A 22,321-nucleotide genomic window follows, 5' to 3' on the forward strand; every position below is an offset into this window, starting at 1 on the left:
CAAAACCAGGGTTGGTCTTAAAGTTAATTGTGATCTAGTTCTGTCAAATGATTGCATTTTTTTAAACGGATTAATCCCGATTAATCTCAGTAAATTACTTGCACGCATAATTTAAATTAATTTATAACGATAATTTTCACTTGTGTTTTTAGGGAATGGATCTTAAAACCAGGGTTGATCTGAAAGTTAATTCTGAATTAGTGCTGTCAAATGATTGCATTTTTAAACAGATTAATCGCGATTAATCTCCGTAAATTACTTGCATGCATAATTGAAATTAATTTATAACGATAATTTTCACCTGTGTTTTTAGGAAATGGATCTTAAAACAAGGGTAATCTTACAGTTAATTCTGGATTGGTGATGTCAAACAATTATTTTTTTTAAACAGATTAATTGCGATAAATCTCAGTAAATTACTTGCATGCATAATTTAAATTAATTTATAATGATAATGTTCACCTGTGTTTTTATGGAATGATCTTAAAACCAGGGTAATCTTAAAGTTAATTCTGGATTAGTACTGTCAAATGATTATAATTTTTAAACAGATTAATCGCGATTAACCTCAGTAAATTGCTTGCATGCATAATTTAAATTAATTTATAACGATAATTTTCACCTGTGTTTTTAGGGAATGGATCCTAAAACCAGGGTTGATCTTAAAGTTAATTCTGGATTAGTGCTGTCAAATGATTGCATTTTTTAAACAGATTAATCGCGATTAACCTCAGTAAATTACTCGCATGTATAATTTTAATTAATTTATAACAATAATTTTCACCTGTGTTTTTAGGGAATGGATCTTGAAACCAGAGTTGATCTTAAAGTTATTTCTGAATTAGTGCTGTCAAATGGTTGCATTTTTTAAAACAGATTAATCGTGATTAATCTCAGCAAAATTACTTGCATGCATAATTCAGATGAATTCATAACGATAATTTTCACCTGTGTTTTTAGGGAATGGATGTTAAAACCAGACTTAATCTTAAAGTTAATTCTGAACTCGTGCTGTCAAATGATTACATTTTTTTAAACGGATTAATCGCGATTAATTTCAGTAAAATACTTGTACACATAATTTAAATTAATTTATAACGATAATTTTCACCCGTGGTTTCAAGGAATGGATCTTAAAACCAGGGTTGTTCTTAAAGTTAATTCTGAATTAGTGGTGTCAAATGATTGCATTTTTTAAACAGATTAATCGTGATTAATCTCAGTAAATTACTTGCATGCATAATTTAAATTAATTTATAACGATAATGTTCACCTGTGTTTTTATAGAATCATCTTAAAACCAGGGTAATCTTAAAATTAATTCTGGATTAGTGCTGTCAAATGATTATATTTTTTAAACAGATTAATCGCGATTAACCTCAGTAAATTGCTTGAATGCATAATTTAAATTAATTTATAACAATAATTTTCACCTTTGTTTTTAGGGAATGGATCCTAAAACCAGGGTTGATCTTAAAGTTAATTCTGGATTAGTGCTGTCAAATGATTGCATTTTTTAAACAGATTAATCGCGATTAGTCTCAGTAAATTACTAGCACGCATAATTTAAATTAATTTATAACGATAATTTTCCCCCGTGGTTTCAGGGAATGGATCTTAAAACCAGGGATGATCTGAAAGTTAATTCTGAATTAGTGCTGTCAAATGATTGCATTTTTTAAACAGATAAATCGTGATTAATCTCAGTAAATTACTTGCATGCATAATTTAAATGAATTTATAACTATATTTTTCACCCGTGTTTTAGGGAGTGGATCTTAAAACCAGTTAATCTTTAAAGTTCATTCTGAATTATTGCTGTCAATTACATAATGGCGATTAATCTCAGTAAATTACCTGCATGCATAATTTGATGTAATTTATAAAAATATTTTTCACCTGTGTCCTTTTCGGGAATGTATCTTAAAACCCGAGTGGATCTTAAGTTAATTCTGAATTAGTGTTGTCAAAATTTGCCATTTTTAAATTAGATTAATCTCGATTAAGATTAGTAAATTTCTCGTGTGCATAATTTAAATGTATAATTTTCACCGTTTTTTTAGGGAATGGGTCTTGAAACCAGAGCTGATCTTAAAGTTAATTCTGAATTAGTTCTGTCAAATGATTCAATGTTTTAATCAGATTAATCACGATTAATCGCAGTAAAATCCCTGCGTGCATAATTTAAATTAATTTATAACAATATTTTTCACCCCTGTTGCTTTTAGGGAATTGATCTTAAAACCAAATTTAATCTTAAAGTTAATTCTGAATTAATGCTGTCAAAATGATCAATTAAAAACATTTGATTATTCGCAATTAATTGCGAATTAATTAATAAATTGCTCGCATGCATAATTAAAATTATTTTATAACAATACTTTTCGCCTGTGTTTTAGGGAATGGATCTTAAAACCAGAGATGATCTTAAAGTTAATTCTGAATTGGTGCTGTCAAAATTATACATTTTTAAAATTAGACTAATCACAAATATTAGTAAATTGCTTGCATACATAATTGAGATTAATTTATTACGATATTTTTCACCAGTGTTTTTTTAAGAACTGATTTTAAATCCGGAGCTGATCTTGAAGTTGATTCTGAATAAGTGCTATTAAATAATTACATATTTAATCATTCAAATTAATCGTGATTAATCTCAGTACTTGCATGCAAAATTTAAATTTATAACAATATTCTGACAGGTACAATTGCGCGGTTAACCTACATTTATACGTTTTAATGTGTGATCAATCGCATAAAATAACACGTTAACTTTGATGAGAGTCTTAGTTTAATAGAAACTATTCTGTTTCCATTATTTTGTATTTGTTGAGGTCAACAAAAGGAGATGGAATTATTTAACTGCCTTGAAAGTGCTTGAATTTTCTCCCGCCTTAGAACCCTGTATGTAGTCTTTGCAAGTCGCAAATTCTCCACCGGGCTGTCATCCCGTCACAGCCCCCCGGGGACCCCTGAGGTCCTGAGATGCTCCCTGGCCGCCACCCTTCAGGACATTCCTCTCAGCCGCTGACCTGCTATGACCCCGCCAAGCCCCGCCCCTCCTGGTGTCCAGGCAGCTGCTTACTGTCCGTCACGTCCCCCAAATAAAGACGCCTTGAGGAAGGAGGTGGGAGGCAAAATAAAATAGTTGAGATTCCGCTGTCGCTCATATTGGGAAAGCGTCACTCATTCAACTATCACATTGTAAATCATGAAAAAAGCTACAAAAATATTTGCTTTTTTTTTATCCTTTGACTCTTCTGTTTTCACCAAACGTCTTAAAAGTGAGCTACCTTGAAATAATAAATATTAGTACTGTCTTTATATCTTTAGTAATGATGAACTATTAAGTGTACCTTCAGGTTGTTTTGATGAAAGAACATTACGTCACCTCTTCCTCAGCATCCTCTGCTCTCATGGAGACGAAGACCCGCCTCCGCCGAGCTCTGATTGGCTGAGAGGTCTAAAGGTGGAAATAGTTTTTTATTTATTGCCTGCTAGTCTCGTCAAAGTTTGCAAATGTATAATGTATAAGAAATTCATTAAAAAAGTTAAGTTTATTACAATTTTGTGACTGTAATAAACATCAGAAATCACTTTAGTACACACGTTTTAAACTTAGAAAAAAAGTATTATTATTGTTATATTAAATTAGATAAACACGTTTTGAAATTAAGTACAGTAATTGAAATGCCAGTTTTTTTTAAAATGTTGGTTTATAACCAAACCTTTTTACACTTTACTTTTTTTTCCCCATGCCCTGAGAGAATGTCACTGCTTTCAGCACCATGCAGTTATGTCCTTCACACGCCAGAGGGCGACATTGTCTCTACTGTGCCATACATTTTAAATGTGTCGATTTTCAATTCAGCAATTCATTTCAGCGTTAAAATGTGATGAGTGTAGTGTCTGAATGCGGTAAAAAAAAAAAAAAAAAAATAGACACCAAACAACGCGTAGGCTACTTTTATTTACGTCTTAAGGCGTCTTCCACGAGATGCGGGAAGATAGATGACAGGAAGTGGTCAGGTGCACACACGTCAGCTGAGGGCGGAAGTATTGGTATTAGCCTTCAGAATAAAAATATTTCAGGTTTAAGGAACTATATTCACAATAGTTGTGAGATTAAGTGAAGATTGATTACCAAGTAGTAGTGTAACGTTGGTATTTTTTCTCGTAAGCTTTTTTGAGGGTGAAACTCGATAATTATGTAAAAGAAAAACGTTCAACGTTGATTCGGTTTCACCTTTTATTGCGAAGTCGCCTCCGGAAGTGCATCGCGCGCAGGCCGTCCATCTTGATAGTCCAGGGCACCGTCGCTCCCATCGCGCAGGGAGGGGATGGAGCAGCCTGCTACCCGGGCTGGAACCAGGACAACCCGCGGCCGCCGCCTCCACGACGCCCTAATGGACTGAGGCCGGCCTCGATGCGCCTTTTCTTCCCATCCTCGGTCGACCATGACTCGGGTAAGGAGCCGCTCGACCAGGCCCCGGAAATCACCACCATCATCCCCACCACCACCACCATCATCATCATCGGCGGTTAGACCGTCCAGCTGTTTTTATGGGTGTCAGGGTGATGTGTGGCTCCGAAAAGGATACGGAGTCGTGTTGATAAGAACCCGAACGTCGATGGTTTTCCACCACCATGTTGAAATGTCTTAATTAGGCCTCGTGCTGACGAGAGGGTGATTGACACCTCCCACCTGCACGTCTGGGAGTGCACGAGACAAGCCCCGCCCGCCCTGGCGTCACCAGGACAATAACAAACACATATTTCACTACAATTCGCCATGACAACACCTTTTTTTCTTACAAGCGAGTGCCTCCCTAGTCCTGACACCTCCCCGAGGCCTGCTGTTAAATGTTTTCCTGCTAACACACACACACACACACACACACACACACGCACACACACACACCATGGATTCCAGACTGCAGCATCAGTGTGTGTGTTTAAGAAATGTTTGTCATCTCTTCCTCGCAGGTTCGTCTCTGGTGTCAGTGAAGCCTGGGCCAGGGGGTCAGAGGTCGTCCACCCCAACCTGCACTTTTCCCTCTCTCACCCCTGCACTGGCCCTCCTCACCCCTGCCCCACACCTTACCCCGCCTCACCCGAGGACCGGACCAAACCCTAGAACACACGCACACACTCGGGCCCCAAGATGATGTGCGAGGTGATGCCCACTATCTCGGAGGACGGGCGCGGCGGCGGAGGAGGCGGCTCATCCTCGCCGGCGGGAGGCGGAGGAGGCACAGGCGTCGGGGGCTACGGCAGCAGGGACCCCCGCGGAGGCGGAAGCGACGAAGGGGGCAGCACGGGAAACCTGGAGTCCCTGATGGTCAACATGCTGACGGAGAGGGAGAGACTGCTGGAGAGCCTGAGGGAGACCCAGGACAGTCTGGGGACGGCGCACCTCCGCCTGCGGGAGCTGGGACACGAGAAGGAGTCGCTCCAGAGGCAGCTGTCCATCGCGCTCCCACAGGTAGGACAGCAGACAGGAAGTAGGTGACGTCTGTTCCGGGGTCAAACTGTGGCCACCAGAAAAGCTTAACGAGGCATATTTCCGGTGTAAAAAGTAGTAGCATAATTAACTGTGAAACTTAACCTGTCACATGACATCGGTCGCCACCAGGGGTGTCCAAAGTGCGGCACGGGGACGACCCGCAGCACATCCATCCATCCATTTTCTACCGCTTGTCCCGTTCGGGATCGCGGGGGTGCTGGAGCCTATCTCAGCTGCATTCGGGTGGAAGACGGGGTGCACCCTGGACAAGTCGCAACCTCATCACAGGGCCAACACAGATAGACAGACAACATTCACACTCACATTCACACACTAGGGCTAAATACTATTAAAATAAAAAAAAAACATATAAAAGAGCAAATGGGAGGAATGTAACAAGAAAAAGTTGTAATGTGGATTCGGATAACACAAAACTGCCATGCAGGTTGTTTGTTTCCTTAAAACTGTCATTGCTCAAAAAACAATAATGAATCAAAATAAATGTTGTTATGAATTATTGACCTATTGAAGGCTACAATTACTTCACATCATTTATTCCCCTTTGAAATATTTTGGGGGAAAATATTGCATATTTTTGCCGTACAGAAAAAGTTTTATTTGACAAAAAGGGCTTAAAACAGACAAAAATAACTAAAAACCTATAATTGATGGATAGATCTGAAGTTGATCTAGAGCAGGGCTGTCAAACTCATTTTAGATCGGGGGCCACATGAAAAAAAATCTACTCCCGAGTGGGCCAGACTGGCTTTTTCACGATAACTTAAAAATAAAGACAACTTCAGATTGTTTTCTTTGTTTAAAAATAGAACAAGCACATTCTGAAAATGTACAAATCATAACGTTGTTGTTTTGTTTTTTTTACACTTTTTATGTTGCGGTTAATAATATTTTATCTTTATTTGTCGTTGTTTATATTTTCTGAATAAATTATGTGATAATGTTCATCAGTCAACTCATTGGTGTTAATTTTCAATCAATCAAGATAAATTTTTTATATCAAAATCAAATGACTATGTTATTTATGTAGTTTGATCATTTTCCTCGACTGATGTACTAGCACCATGTGATTTATTTTGTACATATGTAGCATCATCTACAAAGATACAAAGAATTGCTAATGCGACATCCAGTGGACACATTTAGAACAGCAGTTTATTTAATTCAAAAATTTCAGGTTACCATAATTTTTTATACTTGGCAAACTCATCCCGCGGGCTGGATAAAACCTGTTCGAGGGCCTGATCCGGCACTCGGGCCATACGTTTGACACCCCTGATCTAGAGACTTGAGTGTTGAAAGTAAAAAAAAAAAAAGAATTACTTTTTTTTTGACAATTTTAAGATTTGGGGCATTTTTGGATGCCCAAAACTGTCATAATGAATTAGAATCAATTTTGTTACAAATTAAGGCCTTTTTAAGGTTCCAACTACTTCACATCAAATATTCCACTTTGAAATATTTTTAGGGAAAATATTGCATATTTTGTGTGTTTGCCATATAATACAAGTTTTATTTGACGAAAAGGGCATAAAACAAACAAATTAAAAACTGAAAAAATTAAAAACAAAACTTATAATCGATGGATAGATCTGAAGTTAATCGAGAGACTTACGTTTTAAAAGTACAAAAAAAAAGTATGACTTATTTTTGATACTTTTATGAGCGGGGCCCTTTTGGATCTCCGATAATTTTAGTGTTTTTTTTAATTTATTTTGTTTAAAACTGTCTTTGCTCAAAAATAATAATGAATCAAAATCAATGTTGTTATGAATTATTGACCTATCAAAGGCTACGATTACTTCAGATCATATATTCCGCTTTGAAATATTTTTGGGGAAAATATTGCATATTTTGTGTGTTTGCCGTATAGTAAAAGTTTTATTTGACAAAAAGGGCTTAAAACAAACCAAAAAAAACTGAAAAAAAAACTAATCGATGGATAGATCTGAAGTTGATCTAGAGACTTAAGTGTTAAAAGTAATTTAAAAAAAAGGAATTACTTATTTTTGACACTTTTATGATTTGGGGCCCTTTTGGATCCCCAAAAATGTGAGTGTTTTTAAAAAAGTTTATCTGTCGATGAGGTGGTGACTTGTCCAGGGTGTACTCCGCCTTCCGCCCGAATGCAGCTGAGATAGGCTCCAGCACCCCCCTCCCATGACCCCGCGGTAGAAATTGATGGATGGAATCTGTCATTGCTCAAAATTAATAATGAATTAAAATCAATGTTGTTATGAATTAAGGCCTTTTTAACGTTCCAACTACTTCACATCAAATATTCCACTTTGAAATATTTTTGTGGGAAATATTGCATATTTTGTGTGTTTGCCATATAATAGAAGTTTTATTTAACAAAAGGGCATAAAAAAAACAAATAAAAAATTGCAAAAAAAAAACAAAAAAAAACTTATAATCGATGGATAGATCTGAAGTTAATCGAGAGACTTAAGTTTTAAAAGTACAAAAAAATGATGACTTATTTTTGATACTTTTATGAGTGATCTCCAAGAATTTTCGTGTCTTTTTTTTTTTTTTTTTTCAAAAACTGTCATTGCTGAAAAATAATAATTAATTATTGTTATGAATTATTGACCTATTCAAGGCTCCAGTTACTTTGCATCAAATATTCCACTTTGAAATATTTGGGGGGAAAATATTGCATATCTTGTGTTTGCCATATGATAAAAGTTGTATTTGACAAAAAGGGCATAAAACAAACAAATAAAATAACTGAAAAAACAAAACAAAACTTATGGATACATCTGAAGTTGATCCAGAGACTTAAGTGTTGAAAGTAAAAAAAGTAAAAGAAAAACAACTATTTATTTTTAACACTCATAATTTGGGGCCCTTTTTGAGTGTTAGTGTTTTGTTTTTTTAAACTCTGTCCTTGGTCAAAAATAATAATGGATTAAAATATATGTTGTTATGAATTATTTACCTATTCAAGGCTCCAATCACTTCACATCAAATATTCTACTTTGAAATGTTTTGAGAGAAAATATTGCATATTTTGTGTTTCCCATAAAATACAGGTTTTCTTGGACAAAAAGGGCATAAAACAAACAAATAAAAAAACTGAAAAAACAAAACTTAAAATTTTTAGTATGATTTTTTTAACTTAAAAACTATCATTGCTCAAAAAAATATTATAAATCAAAATCAATGTTATGAATGTTTGGCCTGGTCAAGGCTATAATTACTTAACATCAAATATTCCACTTTAAAATATTTTGGGAGAAAATATTGCATATTTTATGTTTTTGCCATACAATAAAAGTTTTCTTTGACAAAAAGGGCATGATAATAAAACAAAAAAGTTATATTTGACGGCTAGATGTGAACTTGATCTAGAGATCAAAGTGTTGAAAGTAAAAAAAAACAAAAAAACATGATTTATTTTTAACATTTTTATGAGTGGGACCCTTTTAAATCACCGAGAGTTTTAGTGGGATTCTTTTGTTGTTGTCATCGCTCAAAAAATTATAGTGAATCAAATTCAATGTTATGAATTATTGACGTATTCAAGGTTCCAAGTACTTCACATCAAATATTCCACTTTGAAATATTTTGGGGGAAATTGTTGCATATTTTGTGTGTTTGCCATATAATACAGGTTTTATTTGACAAAAAATGCATAAAACAAACAGATAAAAAACTACTAAATAAAATATAATAAAATAAAACAAAACTTATAATTGATGGATAGATCTGAAGTTGATCTAAAGACTTAAGTGTTGAAAAAAAATAAAAAAGACGACTTTTTTAACACAAGTCGTCGCTCAAAAAAATAATAATGAATCAAAATCAATGTTATGATTTAATGACTTTTTTACAATTCCAACTACTTCACATTTAATATTCCACTTTAAAATATTTTGGGGAAAAATATTGCATATTTTGTGATTGCTAGTATATAAAAAACAAAGTTTTCTTTGACAAAAAGGGCATAAAACATGTCGGATAGATCTGAAGTTAAACTAAAGCAGTGGTTCTCAAACTTTCTTTCACTAAGTACCACATCAGAAAAATACCACCATAATGACCAACATTAAAATACAATAGCGTAGTAGGCCTTAATCTTCATTAAAAACAAGGTAATAGTTTTATCTGACAAGTATATTTAATATTTTGGCCACTGTAACATTACACACAGTTTGAACAGTAACACATTGTTTGAATATTTAATCAAGTGATTTTTTTTTTGTGTACCACTAGTAAAAAACAGGGTTTTCTTTGACAACAAGGGCATTAAAACAAAACAAAAAAATGACTTTATAGCGACAGATAGACCTGAAGTTGATCTTGAAATTTAACACTAAATAATAATAAAGATTATTGATATATGACTTATTTTTAAAACATTTTTGACTTAGTCCATTCTGAGTCCACGGTACCAAACTTGAGGGAAGCCCTAAAGGCTAAACAAATGAAAAAATTATATACATTGTATTGGTTTTGAAAATTAAATATATCAAAATGGCCCCCGCTTGCTTTAACTTTTCAGTGTGCGGCTCTTCAGTGGAAAAAGTTTGGACTCCCTTGCGGTATATATGAACATGTTGTCAGTCTAGACTCAGTCCAAAGTCCCACCCATGACGTGTCTTTAACGTGTTCACGTTTTATTAAATTAGCAAAACAAATAAATCAAAGATTAGCACAACATTTGTAGTTATATACCGTATTTTTCGGATTATAAATCGCAGTTTTTTTCATAGTTTGGCCGGGGGTGCGACTTATACTCTGGAGCGACTTATGTGTGAAGTTATTAACACATTACCGTAAAATATCAAATAATATTATTTATTTATTTTGTCACACACACACGTCAACCAATAAAAATTTGGCGGGGGCGAGTCATGTGAAAAAAAAGATGCTACCTGCTACTTCCGTACCTATGAACATTTATCATTTCAACATTGGCGGTAACTTATAAAAACTGAGAAGGGCTGAACAAAAATGGCACCGAAAAGGAAATCATATACTGCAGGTTACAAGCTGCAAGTAGTGAAATATGCAGCAGAAAACGGCAATCGAGCAGCAGAAAGAAAGTTTGGAGTACGCGAGAAACTTGTAAGGGACTGGCGAAAAGCGGAGGCTCCTCTTACTGAAATGAAGAAAACTAAAAAAGCTCATCGCGGGCTAAAAGCTAGGTGGCCACAGCTCAAGGAACGAATTCACAAATGGGTGCTTGAACATCGTGCTGACGGGAGAGGCTTGTCAACCGTACAGTTGCGTAGTTGCCAAGGAGATGAATATAAATGACTTTGCTGGAGGACCTTCTTGGTGTTACCGCTTCATGCAACGCAATCGCCTCTCTATCAGAGCAAGGACAACGATGTCCCAAAAACTGGGGCGGCATGGCGTAGTGGGTAGAGCGGCGTAGTGGGTAGAGCGGCCGTGCCAGAAACCTGAGGGTTGCAGGTTCCCTCCCCGCCTCTTGACATCCAAATCGCTGCCGTTGTGTCCTTGGGCAGGACACTTCACCCTTGCCCCCGGTGCTGCTCACACTGGTGAATGAATGATGAATGAATGATAGGTGGTGGTCAGAGGGGCCGTAGGCGCAAACTGGCAGCCTTGCTTTCCTCAGTCTACCCCAGGGGAGCTGTGGCTACAAATGTAGCTTACCACCACCAGGTGTGAATGAATGATGGGTTCCCACTTCTCTGTGAGCGCTTTGAGTATCTAACGATAGAAAAGTGCGATATAAAATCGAATCCATTATTATTATTATTAAAAACTGCCAGCAGACTTCCAATCCAAGGTAGACAGTTTCCGTGAGTTCATTGAAAAGCATGTAAGTGAGCGCATATTAAGATGGACGAGGTCCCCCTCACATTTGACATTCCCATGGGCCGAAGTGTTGCAGAGAAAGGGCAAAAGAGTGTCGATATCATAACAACTGGTCATGAGAAATCACACTTCACAGTGGTGCTGGCATGTTGTGGAAATAGATCAAAATTGCCACCAATGGTCATTTTCAAACGAAAAACCATGCCAAAAATTAAATCCCCCTCAGTTGCAGTCGCCGTGAATGAGAAAGGGTGGATGGATCAAGAAATGATGAACCTATGGCTTACAAAGTGCTACATTAAGCGTCCGGATGGCTTCTTTAGAGCACGCAAAGCTCTGCTTGTGATGGATAGCATGCGAGCGCACATCACGCCACAATTAAAGTTAAAGTTAAGTTAAAGTACCAATGATTGTCACACACACACCTTTGATCACCCCCTGGGAGTTGAGGGGAGCAGTGGGCAGCAGCGGTGCCGCGCTCAGGAATCATTTTTGGTGATTTAACTCCCAATTCCAACCCTTGATGCTGAGTGCCAAGCAGGGAGGTAATGGGTCCCATATTTATAGTCTTTTGTATGACTCGGCCGGTCTCAGGGCGGACACTCTAACCACTAGGCCACTGAGTAGGTAAAAAATAAATTAAAAGTTTTAAACTCCATACCTGCCATCATCCCCGGAGGCTTAACCAAAATACTCCAGCCACTTGACATCTCCATGAATAGGAGATTTAAGGCAGTCCTGCGCAACCTGTGGGAGCAGTGGATGATGGATGGAGAGCACAGCTTCAAAGTTCACGGCAACCGGGAGAATGCGTCATGCAACTTTTCTGGATGGCATTGGATGGATCGACAAAGCATGGGCTTCAGTGACAACCAAAACCATCCTGTCCGGATTCAGAAAGGCTGGAAATAATTGGAACTGCAACTGACGATGACTCTGACGTAAGCGACGTACCAATAGAAGAGGAAGCGGCGCATTGTCTACCTTTGGAGTTGGCAGAGTTGTTTAGAAGCGACACAGAGGAAGAAGATTTCATGGGATTTAGCGATTAGGAGTGACAGATTGTTTGGTAAACGTATAGCATGTTCTTTATGTTATAGTTATTTGAATGACTCTTACCGTAATATGTTACGTTAACATAGCAGGCACGTTCTCAGTTGGTTATTTATGCGTCATATAACGTACCCTTATTCAGCCTGTTGTTCACTATTCTTTATGTATTTTAAATTGCCTTTCAAATGTCTATTCTTGGTGTTGGATTTTATCAAAATAATTTCCCTCCAAAATGCGACTTATACTCTAGTGCAGGGGTCGGCAACGCGCGGCTCCTGAGCCGCATGCGGCTCTTTGATCACTCTGATGCGGCTCAGCTGCATACTTGCCGACCCCCCCGATTTTCCCGGGAGACTTCCGGATTTCAGTGCCTCTCGCAGAAAACTCCCGGGATTAATATCCTCCGATTTTCACTCTTACAATAATAATAAGGGCGTGCCATGATGGTACAGCATTTAGCGCCCCCTATAATGGCTTCCTCCCACCTCCAAAGACATGCACCTGGGGATAGGTTGATTGGCAACACTAAATTGGCCCTAGTGTGTGAATGTGAGTGTGAATGTTGTCTGTCTATCTGTGTTGGCCCTGCGATGAGGTTGCAACTTGTCCAGGGTGTACCCCGCCTTCCGCCCGATTGTAGCTGAGATAGGCTCCAGCGCCCCCCGCGACCCCGAAGGGAATAAGCGGTAGAAAATGGATGGATGGATAATCTGTATGAACAGCGTGCCAGCCCAGCCTTTTGTTGTATGCATCTTCTGCTTGTTCGCGTAAGTGACAGCAAGGCATACTTGGTCAACAGCCACACAGGTTACACTGACGGTGGCCATATAAAACAACTTTAACACTCTTACTAATAATGCGCCACACTTTGAACCAAAACCAAACAAGAATGACAAACACATTTCGGGAGAACATCTGCACCTTAACACAACATAAACACAACAGCACAAATACGCAGAATCCCATGCAGCCCTGACTCTTCCGGGCTACATTATACACCCCTGCTACCACCAATCGTCTAAGTATCAAATGGTGTCTGAGGCCAAAAAATGTGATTGAGACATCCCAACTAGTCTTCTATATATTAGATATGACTATAATATTTAGATGTTTTTAAATTGATGCACGTCTGTCAGTGCACTTCAACAAGTACACTAAGTACAGTGAAGTGCTGTCCCTAAATGATTACTCCTACCGGAAATGACAATCGCAATATTTAAGTGCTTTTTCTTCCTCTCTTTTTTTAATGGTGAATTGCAACCACTCAAGTTAGCCCCTCCACTTCCATGATGTAGCCAAGACGGCGATGATTAAGGGATCCATATTTGCACACTCAGCATTTAAAAGTGCATAAATGCGCTGATTGAAACACTTTTTTTATTAGTTACTTTAAAAAAAAAAAAAAATTTTAATTTTATATTAATGTATTTGTATATTTTTGTATTTCCATCCATTTTCTACCGCTTATTCACTTCAGGTTTGCGGGGGGCGCTGGAGCCTATCTCAGCTATTTATTTATTTATTATTATTATTATTAATTTATTATCATCCCTCAAAATGTATTTTCTTTTTTATTAATGTATTACATTTTTTTGTATTTATTATTATTATTTATTTTTTTATTTTTTTCTCGCTGCCCTCAGTCTCCTCTTGGATAGATTGCAGAAAAGTAGCAATGTCTAAGGAGGAAGTTATCCGTCAGGTGCTGCCACCTACAGGCGATGGCCTTGTGTGGCCGAGAAACGTTGGCGGCAGATTGTGGTCTTTTGAGCGTGCCGGGAGAGACGCGGTGGCAAACATGGCGGCCGTGATGGATTCCACGAGAGACGAGTTCACCGAGTTTGTCTGCGTGTTACCAAGACAGAAGGAGCAAGGCGGTGAATAAAAAACGGAGCACGTGTCGTGTTTTGCTGGAGAGAGAAGATTCTAGAAAGTGTGACGCACTTCACACCATCCTTTTGCTTGAACTGCTCCCAAAAAGTCTCCCAGAATCCTTTTGGGGCCCAGAACACGCCATCTGTACACTCGGCCATCTTGTCAAACAAGCGTCCTCAGCCCAGTCAGTGCACTATTTAGATGGTGCAGCAGGTGGCGCTGTCTTCCTCCTAAACAGACAGCAGCTTTTAATGGCTAATTAGCGTTAGCAGGACTTATATTTCTACACACTTTAATGCAGGGGTGTCCAAACTTTTTACACAGAGGGCCGCACACTGAAAAATGAAAGCATGCGCAGGCCATTTTGATATTTTTTATTTGAAAACCAATACGATATATCGATTTTTTTTAACCTTGAGGACTGTCCTCAAGTTTGGTGCCGGGGACCCGCAAAGGTCTCAGTAATAAAAATGTTACGAATAGGGCATATGTAGATCAACTTTAGCACTATCTCTCAATAGAAAGCAAAAAAAGTTTTTGAGCAATGACAGCTTAAAAAAAAAACTTTTTTTTTTATTTTATTTTATTTTTTTAACTTTTAACACTTAAATTTCTAGATCAACTATAGATATCTACTCATTGATTATAAGTTTAAATTTATTTATTTAATTGTAATTTGTTTGTTTGTCTTATAACCTTTTTGTCAAAGAAAACCTTGTTTTGTATATGGCAAAACACAAAATATACAATATTTTCCCAATAATTCGAAGTGGAATATTTGATGTGAAGTAATTGTAACCTTAAATAGATCAATATTTCATAACAACATTGATTTTGATTCATTATTATTTTTTGAGCAATAGCAGTTTTTTTGTGGGTTTTTTTTTAATCCCACTAAAATTCTTGGGGGTATCCCTAAGAATTTTTGTGGAATTATTCGTCGGATTATACATTTTTATTGTTTTTTATGGGTTTTTTTGGTTTGTTTTTTGCAATTTTTATTAAAGAAAACTTTGTTGTTTTTTTTTATATGAAAGACACACAAAATATGCAATATTGTTTAGTTGTTGTTTTTTTAAATTTCAATACTTAAATCTCTAGATCTACTTCAGATCTATCCGCCAATTAAGTTCCTAATATAATGAAAATGTTGTGCGTTTGTTTTATTCCCTTTTGTCAAAAAACGTTTTTTATGGTTTAAACACACAAAATATGCAATATTTCCCCCCCCCCCAAACATTTCAGACTGGACTATTTGATGTAAAGTCATTTGGGCCTTGAATAAGTCAATAATTCATAATAATATTGATTTTGATTCATTATTTTTTTGGGGGGATTAATGACAGTTTTAAAGAAAAAAAACAGCCTGCATGGCAGCTTTGTGTTATTCGAGTCAACAATGCAACTTTTTCTCGTTACATTTCACCTGTTTGCTCTTTTATTCCACTTTTATGTCTCTTTTAGAATGTGCCGCAGGCTGTTAAAATTGCGAGTGGCAAACAGCCCCCGGGGCCGCACTTTGGTCTGCCCTGCTTTAATGCAATGAAAAGCAGTTGTTTTGTGCGTCTAAAGTATGGATGCTACACACACACTACAGCAATCAGAGTGATGTGTACCGCGTCTCTTTGTTGATGCGTTGCCATGGATACTGCATTGCTGCATCATTACAGCAATTAGATGAATTGCACATTTGACAACTGCTGCCAGTCAGTCAGGGTGTCGGCCTCACGCCTGTCATGGCGGTGCTCTGTTAACCTTCGGGCAAATGCACACAAACACTCTCTGGGTTGTTGCGCAATAAAGAAATAATTTCAGTTGCGACATAAACATAATGTTTGACTTTGTGACCATGATGTTGAAAGAGTCAAGCCAGGCCAAACTACTTAAGTAGAATTTCATATTTTATTGTGTATTATCTTTTAGTGTTTTTAAACTACTGTAAGTCTTGCACTATTTGCACGATCCAAATAATTTGTGATTGTAAAGGCTACGTACTTTCAAGTGGTGAACATAAACATGTCATTTCGGTAATCCGTGGGGCGGCATGGCGTAGTGGGTAGAGCAACCGTGCCAGAAACCTGAGGGTTGCAGGTTCGCTCCCCGCCTCTTACCATCCAAAAAAATCGCTGCCGTTGTGTCCTTGGGCGGGACACTTCACCCTTTGCCCCCGGTGCCACTCACACCGGTGAATTGAATGATGAATGATAGGTGGTGGTCGGAGGGGCCGTTGGCGCAAATTGCAGCCACGCTTCCGTCAGTCTACCCCAGGGCAGCTGTGGCTATGAAAGTAGCTTACCACCACCAGGTGTGAATGAATAATGAGTTCTACATGTAAAGCGACTTTGGGTACTTAGAAAAGCGCTATATAAATCCCAGGTATTATTATTATTATTATTAATCCAGGTCACAGCAGACACAAAACACTATGGTTGTAGTGTAAGTGCTATAAAAATAGAGACTAAAAAATAAAAAGTTACTCAGTACTTGAGTAGTTTCTTAACTGAATACTTACTCAAGTAACTATTTGGATGACTGTTTTCTTTAACATTTGCTTAAGTCATATTGCTGTAATACTTTCACTTCAGTATATTTTTTGGCTACGCTGCCCACCTCTGATAGTTTTGCACATTTGCTGTGTTTGTGTTGGGTTGCAAAATGTCAAGTCATCCAAAGTTAAAATTGGAAATCTTTTATTCACGTACATTCTGGGTGCCTGACTCATAAAAAATCTGTAAAATTCTATTAGTTTTTTGGAACTGTTCTGTTATTATATTGCTATAACCTTAAATAACACATGTATTTGCTTCTGGACACATTTTAGAATTGTGGTCCACAAGTCAAAAAGTCTACACGCTTTTTTTTTCTTTTTAAAATAATTTTAAATAGTCTGCACACTTTTTTTTTAGTAATAATGTGGTAGTAACAAGTGTGAAGACTTTAAAAAAGAAAATAATACAAAAAGTGGAAAGACTTTTTTCTTAAATAATAATGATAAGAAAAAGGTGCAAACTTAGGAAAAATAATTGCAAAATAATGTATAATAAATGATAATATTTTCGAATAATCATAAAAAAATGTTAACAAACATCTTTTTTTAATTATTTTTTGTAAAAAGTCTGCACATTATTATCTAAAAAAGTCTGCCTTTTTTTTTTATTATTTAAAGAAAAAAGTGTCCAGACTTTTATTTACATTTTGTTTTGGAAGTCTGCAAACTTTTTTATTATTTAAAAAAAGTTTGCACTTGTTTTATTATTGTTTGAAAAAAGTCTACATACTTCTATGTCGTTTAAGTAATTAAAGTCTGCACACTTGCTTTAAAATAACAAAAAAGAGTGCACTTTTTAATAAAAAATGTAAAAAAAAAAGTGTGCAGACCTTTTTTGTTAAATATCATTGTTAAACAGTGTGTACCATTTTTTCCAAATAATAATCATTGGAAAAAATCTGCATTTTTTAATATTAATGAAATAGTGTTTTTTTTTATTTTTTTAATGTGCAGAGTTAAAAAAAAAAAAAAAATTCATTAAAAAAAAAAATGTTGCGGTCTTTTTGTTAAATAACACTTTAAAAAAAGGTGTGCACACTTCTTTTCAAATAAAAGTCATTTTAAAAAGTCTGCACACTTCAAAAAATATATATTATTGTTTTTTTAATATAAATGAAATTTAAAAAGTGTGCAGACTTAAAAAAAAAATGTTTTAAAGTGTGCAGACTTTTTGTCAAATAACAATTTAAAAAAGTGTGTACATTTTTTTCCAAATAATAATCATTAAAACAAAAGTCGGCACACTTTAAAAAAAAATTTATTATTGTTTTGTAATGGTAATGAACATTTATTTTAAAAAACGGGTAGCAACTTTTTTTTAATAATAATAATTTAAACAAATTGTGCAGACATTTTTTTTTAAATATAGATTTAAAAAAAAGTGTGTACACCTTTTTTTAAACAATAATCATTTACAAATTCTGCACACTTTTTTCCCCCAATAAAAATCATTTGTAATATTGTTTTGGTTTTTTTTCAATGTTGTAGCTGAGATAGGCTCCAGTGCCCCCCGCGACCCGAACGGAATAAGCGGTAGCAAATGGATGGATGGATGACATTTTTTAAATAATAATAAATAATAAAAACAATTTAATTAAAAAAAGTGGTCAGACTTTTATTTCAAACAGTAATCATTAAATAATTCTGCACTTTTTTCCCAAATACTAATCATTAAAACAAGTCTGCACACTTAAAATGTGTATGATTATTTTTAAAATATAATAATCAAAAAAGTGGGCAGACTTTTTGACTGGTGGACCACACTGTCTTCTAAAATAGTACATTCCTGCTCTAAAGGCATTCTGGGTAATGCGTTCTGTATAAAAGTGTTTGCATGATGAAGCCATTGAGTCCGTAACAGCGCCCTCTTGTGGCCCTGCAGGAATTTGCCGTGCTGACCAAAGAGCTGAACCAGTGCAGGGAGCAACTGTTGGAGCGAGAGGAGGAGATCGCCGAGCTGAAGGCGGAGCGCAACAACACCCGAGTCAGCACATTTCCGAAACACACGTGTAATTATACTCAATATTTTTTTGTTACCGACTTACTTGTTTGTGCTCTTCAGCTGCTGCTGGAACACCTGGAGTGCCTGGTGTCCCGTCACGAGCGCAGCCTGAGGATGACGGTGGTGAAGAGGCAGGCCCAGTCCCCGGCGGGGGTCTCCAGTGAGGTGGAGGTCCTGAAGGCCCTCAAGTCCCTCTTCGAGCACCACAAGGCTCTGGACGAGAAGGTCCGAGAGCGACTGCGCGTGGCGCTGGAACGCGTAGCCACACTGGAGGATGAGCTGCAGTCGTCCTCGCAGGAAGTCCGTTTGTACACGTTGGACAAGTAGTCCCCCGCCCCACTCATGACGCCCACTCTTGATGTTGTAGGTTGTGTCGCTGCGAGAGCAAATCAAGCGCCGACAGCAAGGACTGGACAAGGAGGTGGTTTCCGGCGCACGTTCCGACATCAAAGTTCCTCATTCACTCCATAAACGTTCTCCACAGCGCCTGCCCAACGGCCCGTCCTCCATCTTGGATGACGGCGAGATTGAGCGACAGAGGGAGGGCGAGATTGAGCGCCAGAGATCGGAGCTGGGTCAGCTGAAGGAGAGACTTGCCCTCATGTGCAGACAGGTGCCGGGGGAGTTTGCGGGGGTCAGAGGTCACGACTCCATGACCACAGAGCTGACATGTCCCACGCTCTCTCACTTCCTGCCAGGTGGGAGAGATTGAGGAGCAGCTGACGTCCGCCAGGAGGGAGCTGGCCCGGTCGGAGGAGGCCAACCAGAAGCTCCAACGGGATGTGAAGGAGGTGAGAGGGGATCAGCAAAATGTCCGACTTCCTGTACGTCGTACACATGACAACCAATCAGACGCAGGTCAGGTGACACATGAAGGATGTGGGAGGGGGTAGGATAAATGTCCTACTTCCTGTAAGTTGTACAAATGACAACCAATCAGACGCAGGTCAGGTGACACATGAAGGAGGTGAGAGGGGGTAGGATAAATGTCCTACTTCCTGTATGTGGTACACATGACAACCAATCAGATGCAGGTCATGTGACACATGAAGGAGGTGAGAGGGGGTAGGATAAATGTCCTACTTCCTGTATGTGGTACACATGACAACCAATCAGACGCAGGTCATGTGACACACGTTTGTCACTGAGCAGCCATTATAATGATTTTTATTCCACACCACCATGTAGTGGATTTAAAACAACTATTTTCTTAACTCTTCATTCTGCTTCTTCTTTTCCTTCTTCTTGTCTTTCTTCTTTCTCCTTCTCTTCTTTTTCCTTTTTCTTTTTCTTTCTCCATCTCCTTTTTATCCTTTTTCTTCATCTTTCTCCTTCTCATCTTTCTCCTTCTCTTTCATCTCTTCTTTCTCTTTCTTCTTGTTCTTCTCTTTATCCCTCTCTATCTTTTTTCTTTTTCCGCCTCCTCTTTCTCCTCCGTTTCCTTCTCTCCCTTCTTCTCTTTCTTTTTCTTTTTCTCCTCTTCCTCCTTCACTTTCTCCTTTTTCTCCTCCTCTTTCTCTTCCTCTTTCTCCTTCCCTGTATCCTCCCTCTCCTTCTTTCTCATTCTCTTCCTCCTGCTTCTCATTCTATTTCTCCTTCTCCTTCTTCACCTTGACCTTTTCCTTCTCTTTCTACTTCTCTGTCTCCTCCTCTTTCTCCTTCGCTTTCCCCTTCTCCCTGTTTTCTCTTTATTTTTCTCTTTTTCCTTCTCCTCTTTCTCTTTCTCATTCTCTTCATTTTCCTTATCCTTCTCGTTCTTTTTCTCCTGCTCTTCCTCCTCCTTTGCCTTCTTCTATTTTTCTCCTCTTCTTTTTCGTTATCTCCTCCTTTCTCATTATCTTCCTCTTTTTCATTCTTCTTCTCCTTTGCCCTCTTCTCCTTGTTTACCTTCATCTTATCCTTCTCCTTCTTTTTCTCCTCTTTCTTCCTCTCTTTTGCACTTTCCTCTTTGTCTTCTCCTTCTACTTCTCCTCCTCCTTTTCCTTCCCCTCTGTCTCATTCGTTTCTTTCTCCTCCTCCTTGGTCTTATCCTTCTCTTCTTTCGTCTTCGTTTTCTCCTTCTCCTTCTCCTTTTGTTTCTCTTTCGTCTCCCCCTTTCGCTTCTCTTCTATCTCCACTTCCTCTTTGTCTTCCTTTTCCTCTTCTTCCTCCTCCTTGTCTTCCCTCTCTTTATCCTCCTTTCCACACTATTCCTTTTCATTCTCTTCTTTTTCTCCTCCTCTTTTTATTCCCTTTTTTTTTCTTCCTCTTCCATCTTTCCTGATCCTCCTTCCTCTTTCTCTTTCACCTTCCTCCTCCTTGTCTTCTTTCTCCTCCTCTCCTTCCTCTTCATTAATTGTTTTCCTCTTCTTCATCCTCTTCATTAATTGTTTTCCTCTTCTTCATCCTCTTCTTTCCTCTTCCTCTTTTTTCCTCCTGCCACATCATCACGTCTCCTTCCTGTGCAGGCGCTGTGTCAAAGAGAGGACATGGAGGAGAGGATCACCACACTGGAGCGCAGGCATGTGGTTGTTGTTGCTCCTCTCTCCTGGCCCGTCTGATGTTGTGGTGCCACCTGCAGGTACCTGAGCGCCCAGCGGGAGGCGACGTCTCTCCACGACATCAAAGACAAGCTGGAGAACGAGCTGGCCAGCAAGGAGTCTCTCTACAGACAGGTGGACCAAAGTCTAGCATGTCCGGCCACATTCCTGCTAGCGCGACATGCTACATGCCGATGTTCCTCTGCAGAGCGAGGAGAAGAACCGTCAGCTGCAGGAGCGCCTGGATGACGCCAAGCAGAAGTTGCAGCAGACCTTGCAGAGAGCAGAGACGCTCCCGGAGGTGGAAGCTCAGCTGGCTCAGAGGGTGGCGGCCCTCAACAAGGTGCGTGACGCTGAGGGACAGAATGAAAGAACTCGAACCATGTTCACGTTTCGGAGACAACCTGCCCAGTCAAGAACGTTCGCCACTCGCACGCTCAGCAGGAGCTCCTTTGCTCATGTGTGCAAGCTTTTGACTGCTGCCAGAATGTAAAGACATTTGTTCTCCTGCCAAACATCTCAAAGGTCCACAATTAGTTGATGCGTGTCGAGGCAAGATGGAGGGTGAGAGCGAGGGATAAGCGCAGCGTGTGATGTGTGCCTGATGTCAACACCGGGTCAACTAACTTTCCTCCTAACACTCAGGCCGAGGAGCGTCACGGAAACTTTGAGGAGCGCCTGCGACAGATGGAGGCACAACTGGAGGAGAAGAACCAGGAGCTGCAGCGGGTAAGTCACCACTCACCCCCCACAAAACCTCACGTCACCCTAAGTTAGTTCCATGCAGGACACACAAAGGTGCTCTGATTTCCTTCTCCTTCTTCTCTTTCTACTCCTTCGTCTCCTCTCCTGCTTCTTTTCATTCTCCTACTCCTCCTCATCTTTCTCCTTCTTACTCTCCTGTTATTCCTTCTCCTCTTTTTCCTCCTTCCCCTCTTCCTTCTTCTCCTTCTTGTCCTCCTTTTCTCTTTCATCTCCTTTTTCTCCTCCTTCTTCTCTTC

General features: G+C 38.5%; 1 protein-coding gene across 2 annotated transcripts in view; it reads left to right on the plus strand.

Annotated features, from left to right (window-relative positions):
- The first annotated feature begins 4,301 nt into the window (after nucleotides 1–4,301).
- Nucleotides 4,302–22,321, plus strand: part of ppfia3 (PTPRF interacting protein alpha 3) — a 51,086-nt gene continuing 33,066 nt past the window's right edge. The window contains exons 1-11 of one of the 2 annotated variants that reach the window (XM_061981405.1): nucleotides 4,302–4,469; nucleotides 4,990–5,488; nucleotides 18,682–18,783; nucleotides 18,862–19,101; nucleotides 19,169–19,222; nucleotides 19,286–19,414; nucleotides 19,500–19,592; nucleotides 21,249–21,301; nucleotides 21,362–21,455; nucleotides 21,529–21,663; nucleotides 21,966–22,049. In XM_061981405.1, the coding sequence (XP_061837389.1) occupies nucleotides 5,168–5,488; nucleotides 18,682–18,783; nucleotides 18,862–19,101; nucleotides 19,169–19,222; nucleotides 19,286–19,414; nucleotides 19,500–19,592; nucleotides 21,249–21,301; nucleotides 21,362–21,455; nucleotides 21,529–21,663; nucleotides 21,966–22,049 (1,305 nt within the window). In that variant the 5' untranslated portion in view covers nucleotides 4,302–4,469; nucleotides 4,990–5,167. Of the gene's footprint in view, nucleotides 4,470–4,989; nucleotides 5,489–18,681; nucleotides 18,784–18,861; nucleotides 19,102–19,168; nucleotides 19,415–19,499; nucleotides 19,593–21,248; nucleotides 21,302–21,361; nucleotides 21,456–21,528; nucleotides 21,664–21,965; nucleotides 22,050–22,321 lie in introns of both variants that reach the window. The other variant, XM_061981404.1, reaches the window with a different exon arrangement.

Source organism: Nerophis lumbriciformis, linkage group LG24 (assembly GCF_033978685.3).
Source record: "Nerophis lumbriciformis linkage group LG24, RoL_Nlum_v2.1, whole genome shotgun sequence".
NCBI lineage: Eukaryota > Metazoa > Chordata > Actinopteri > Syngnathiformes > Syngnathidae > Nerophis > Nerophis lumbriciformis.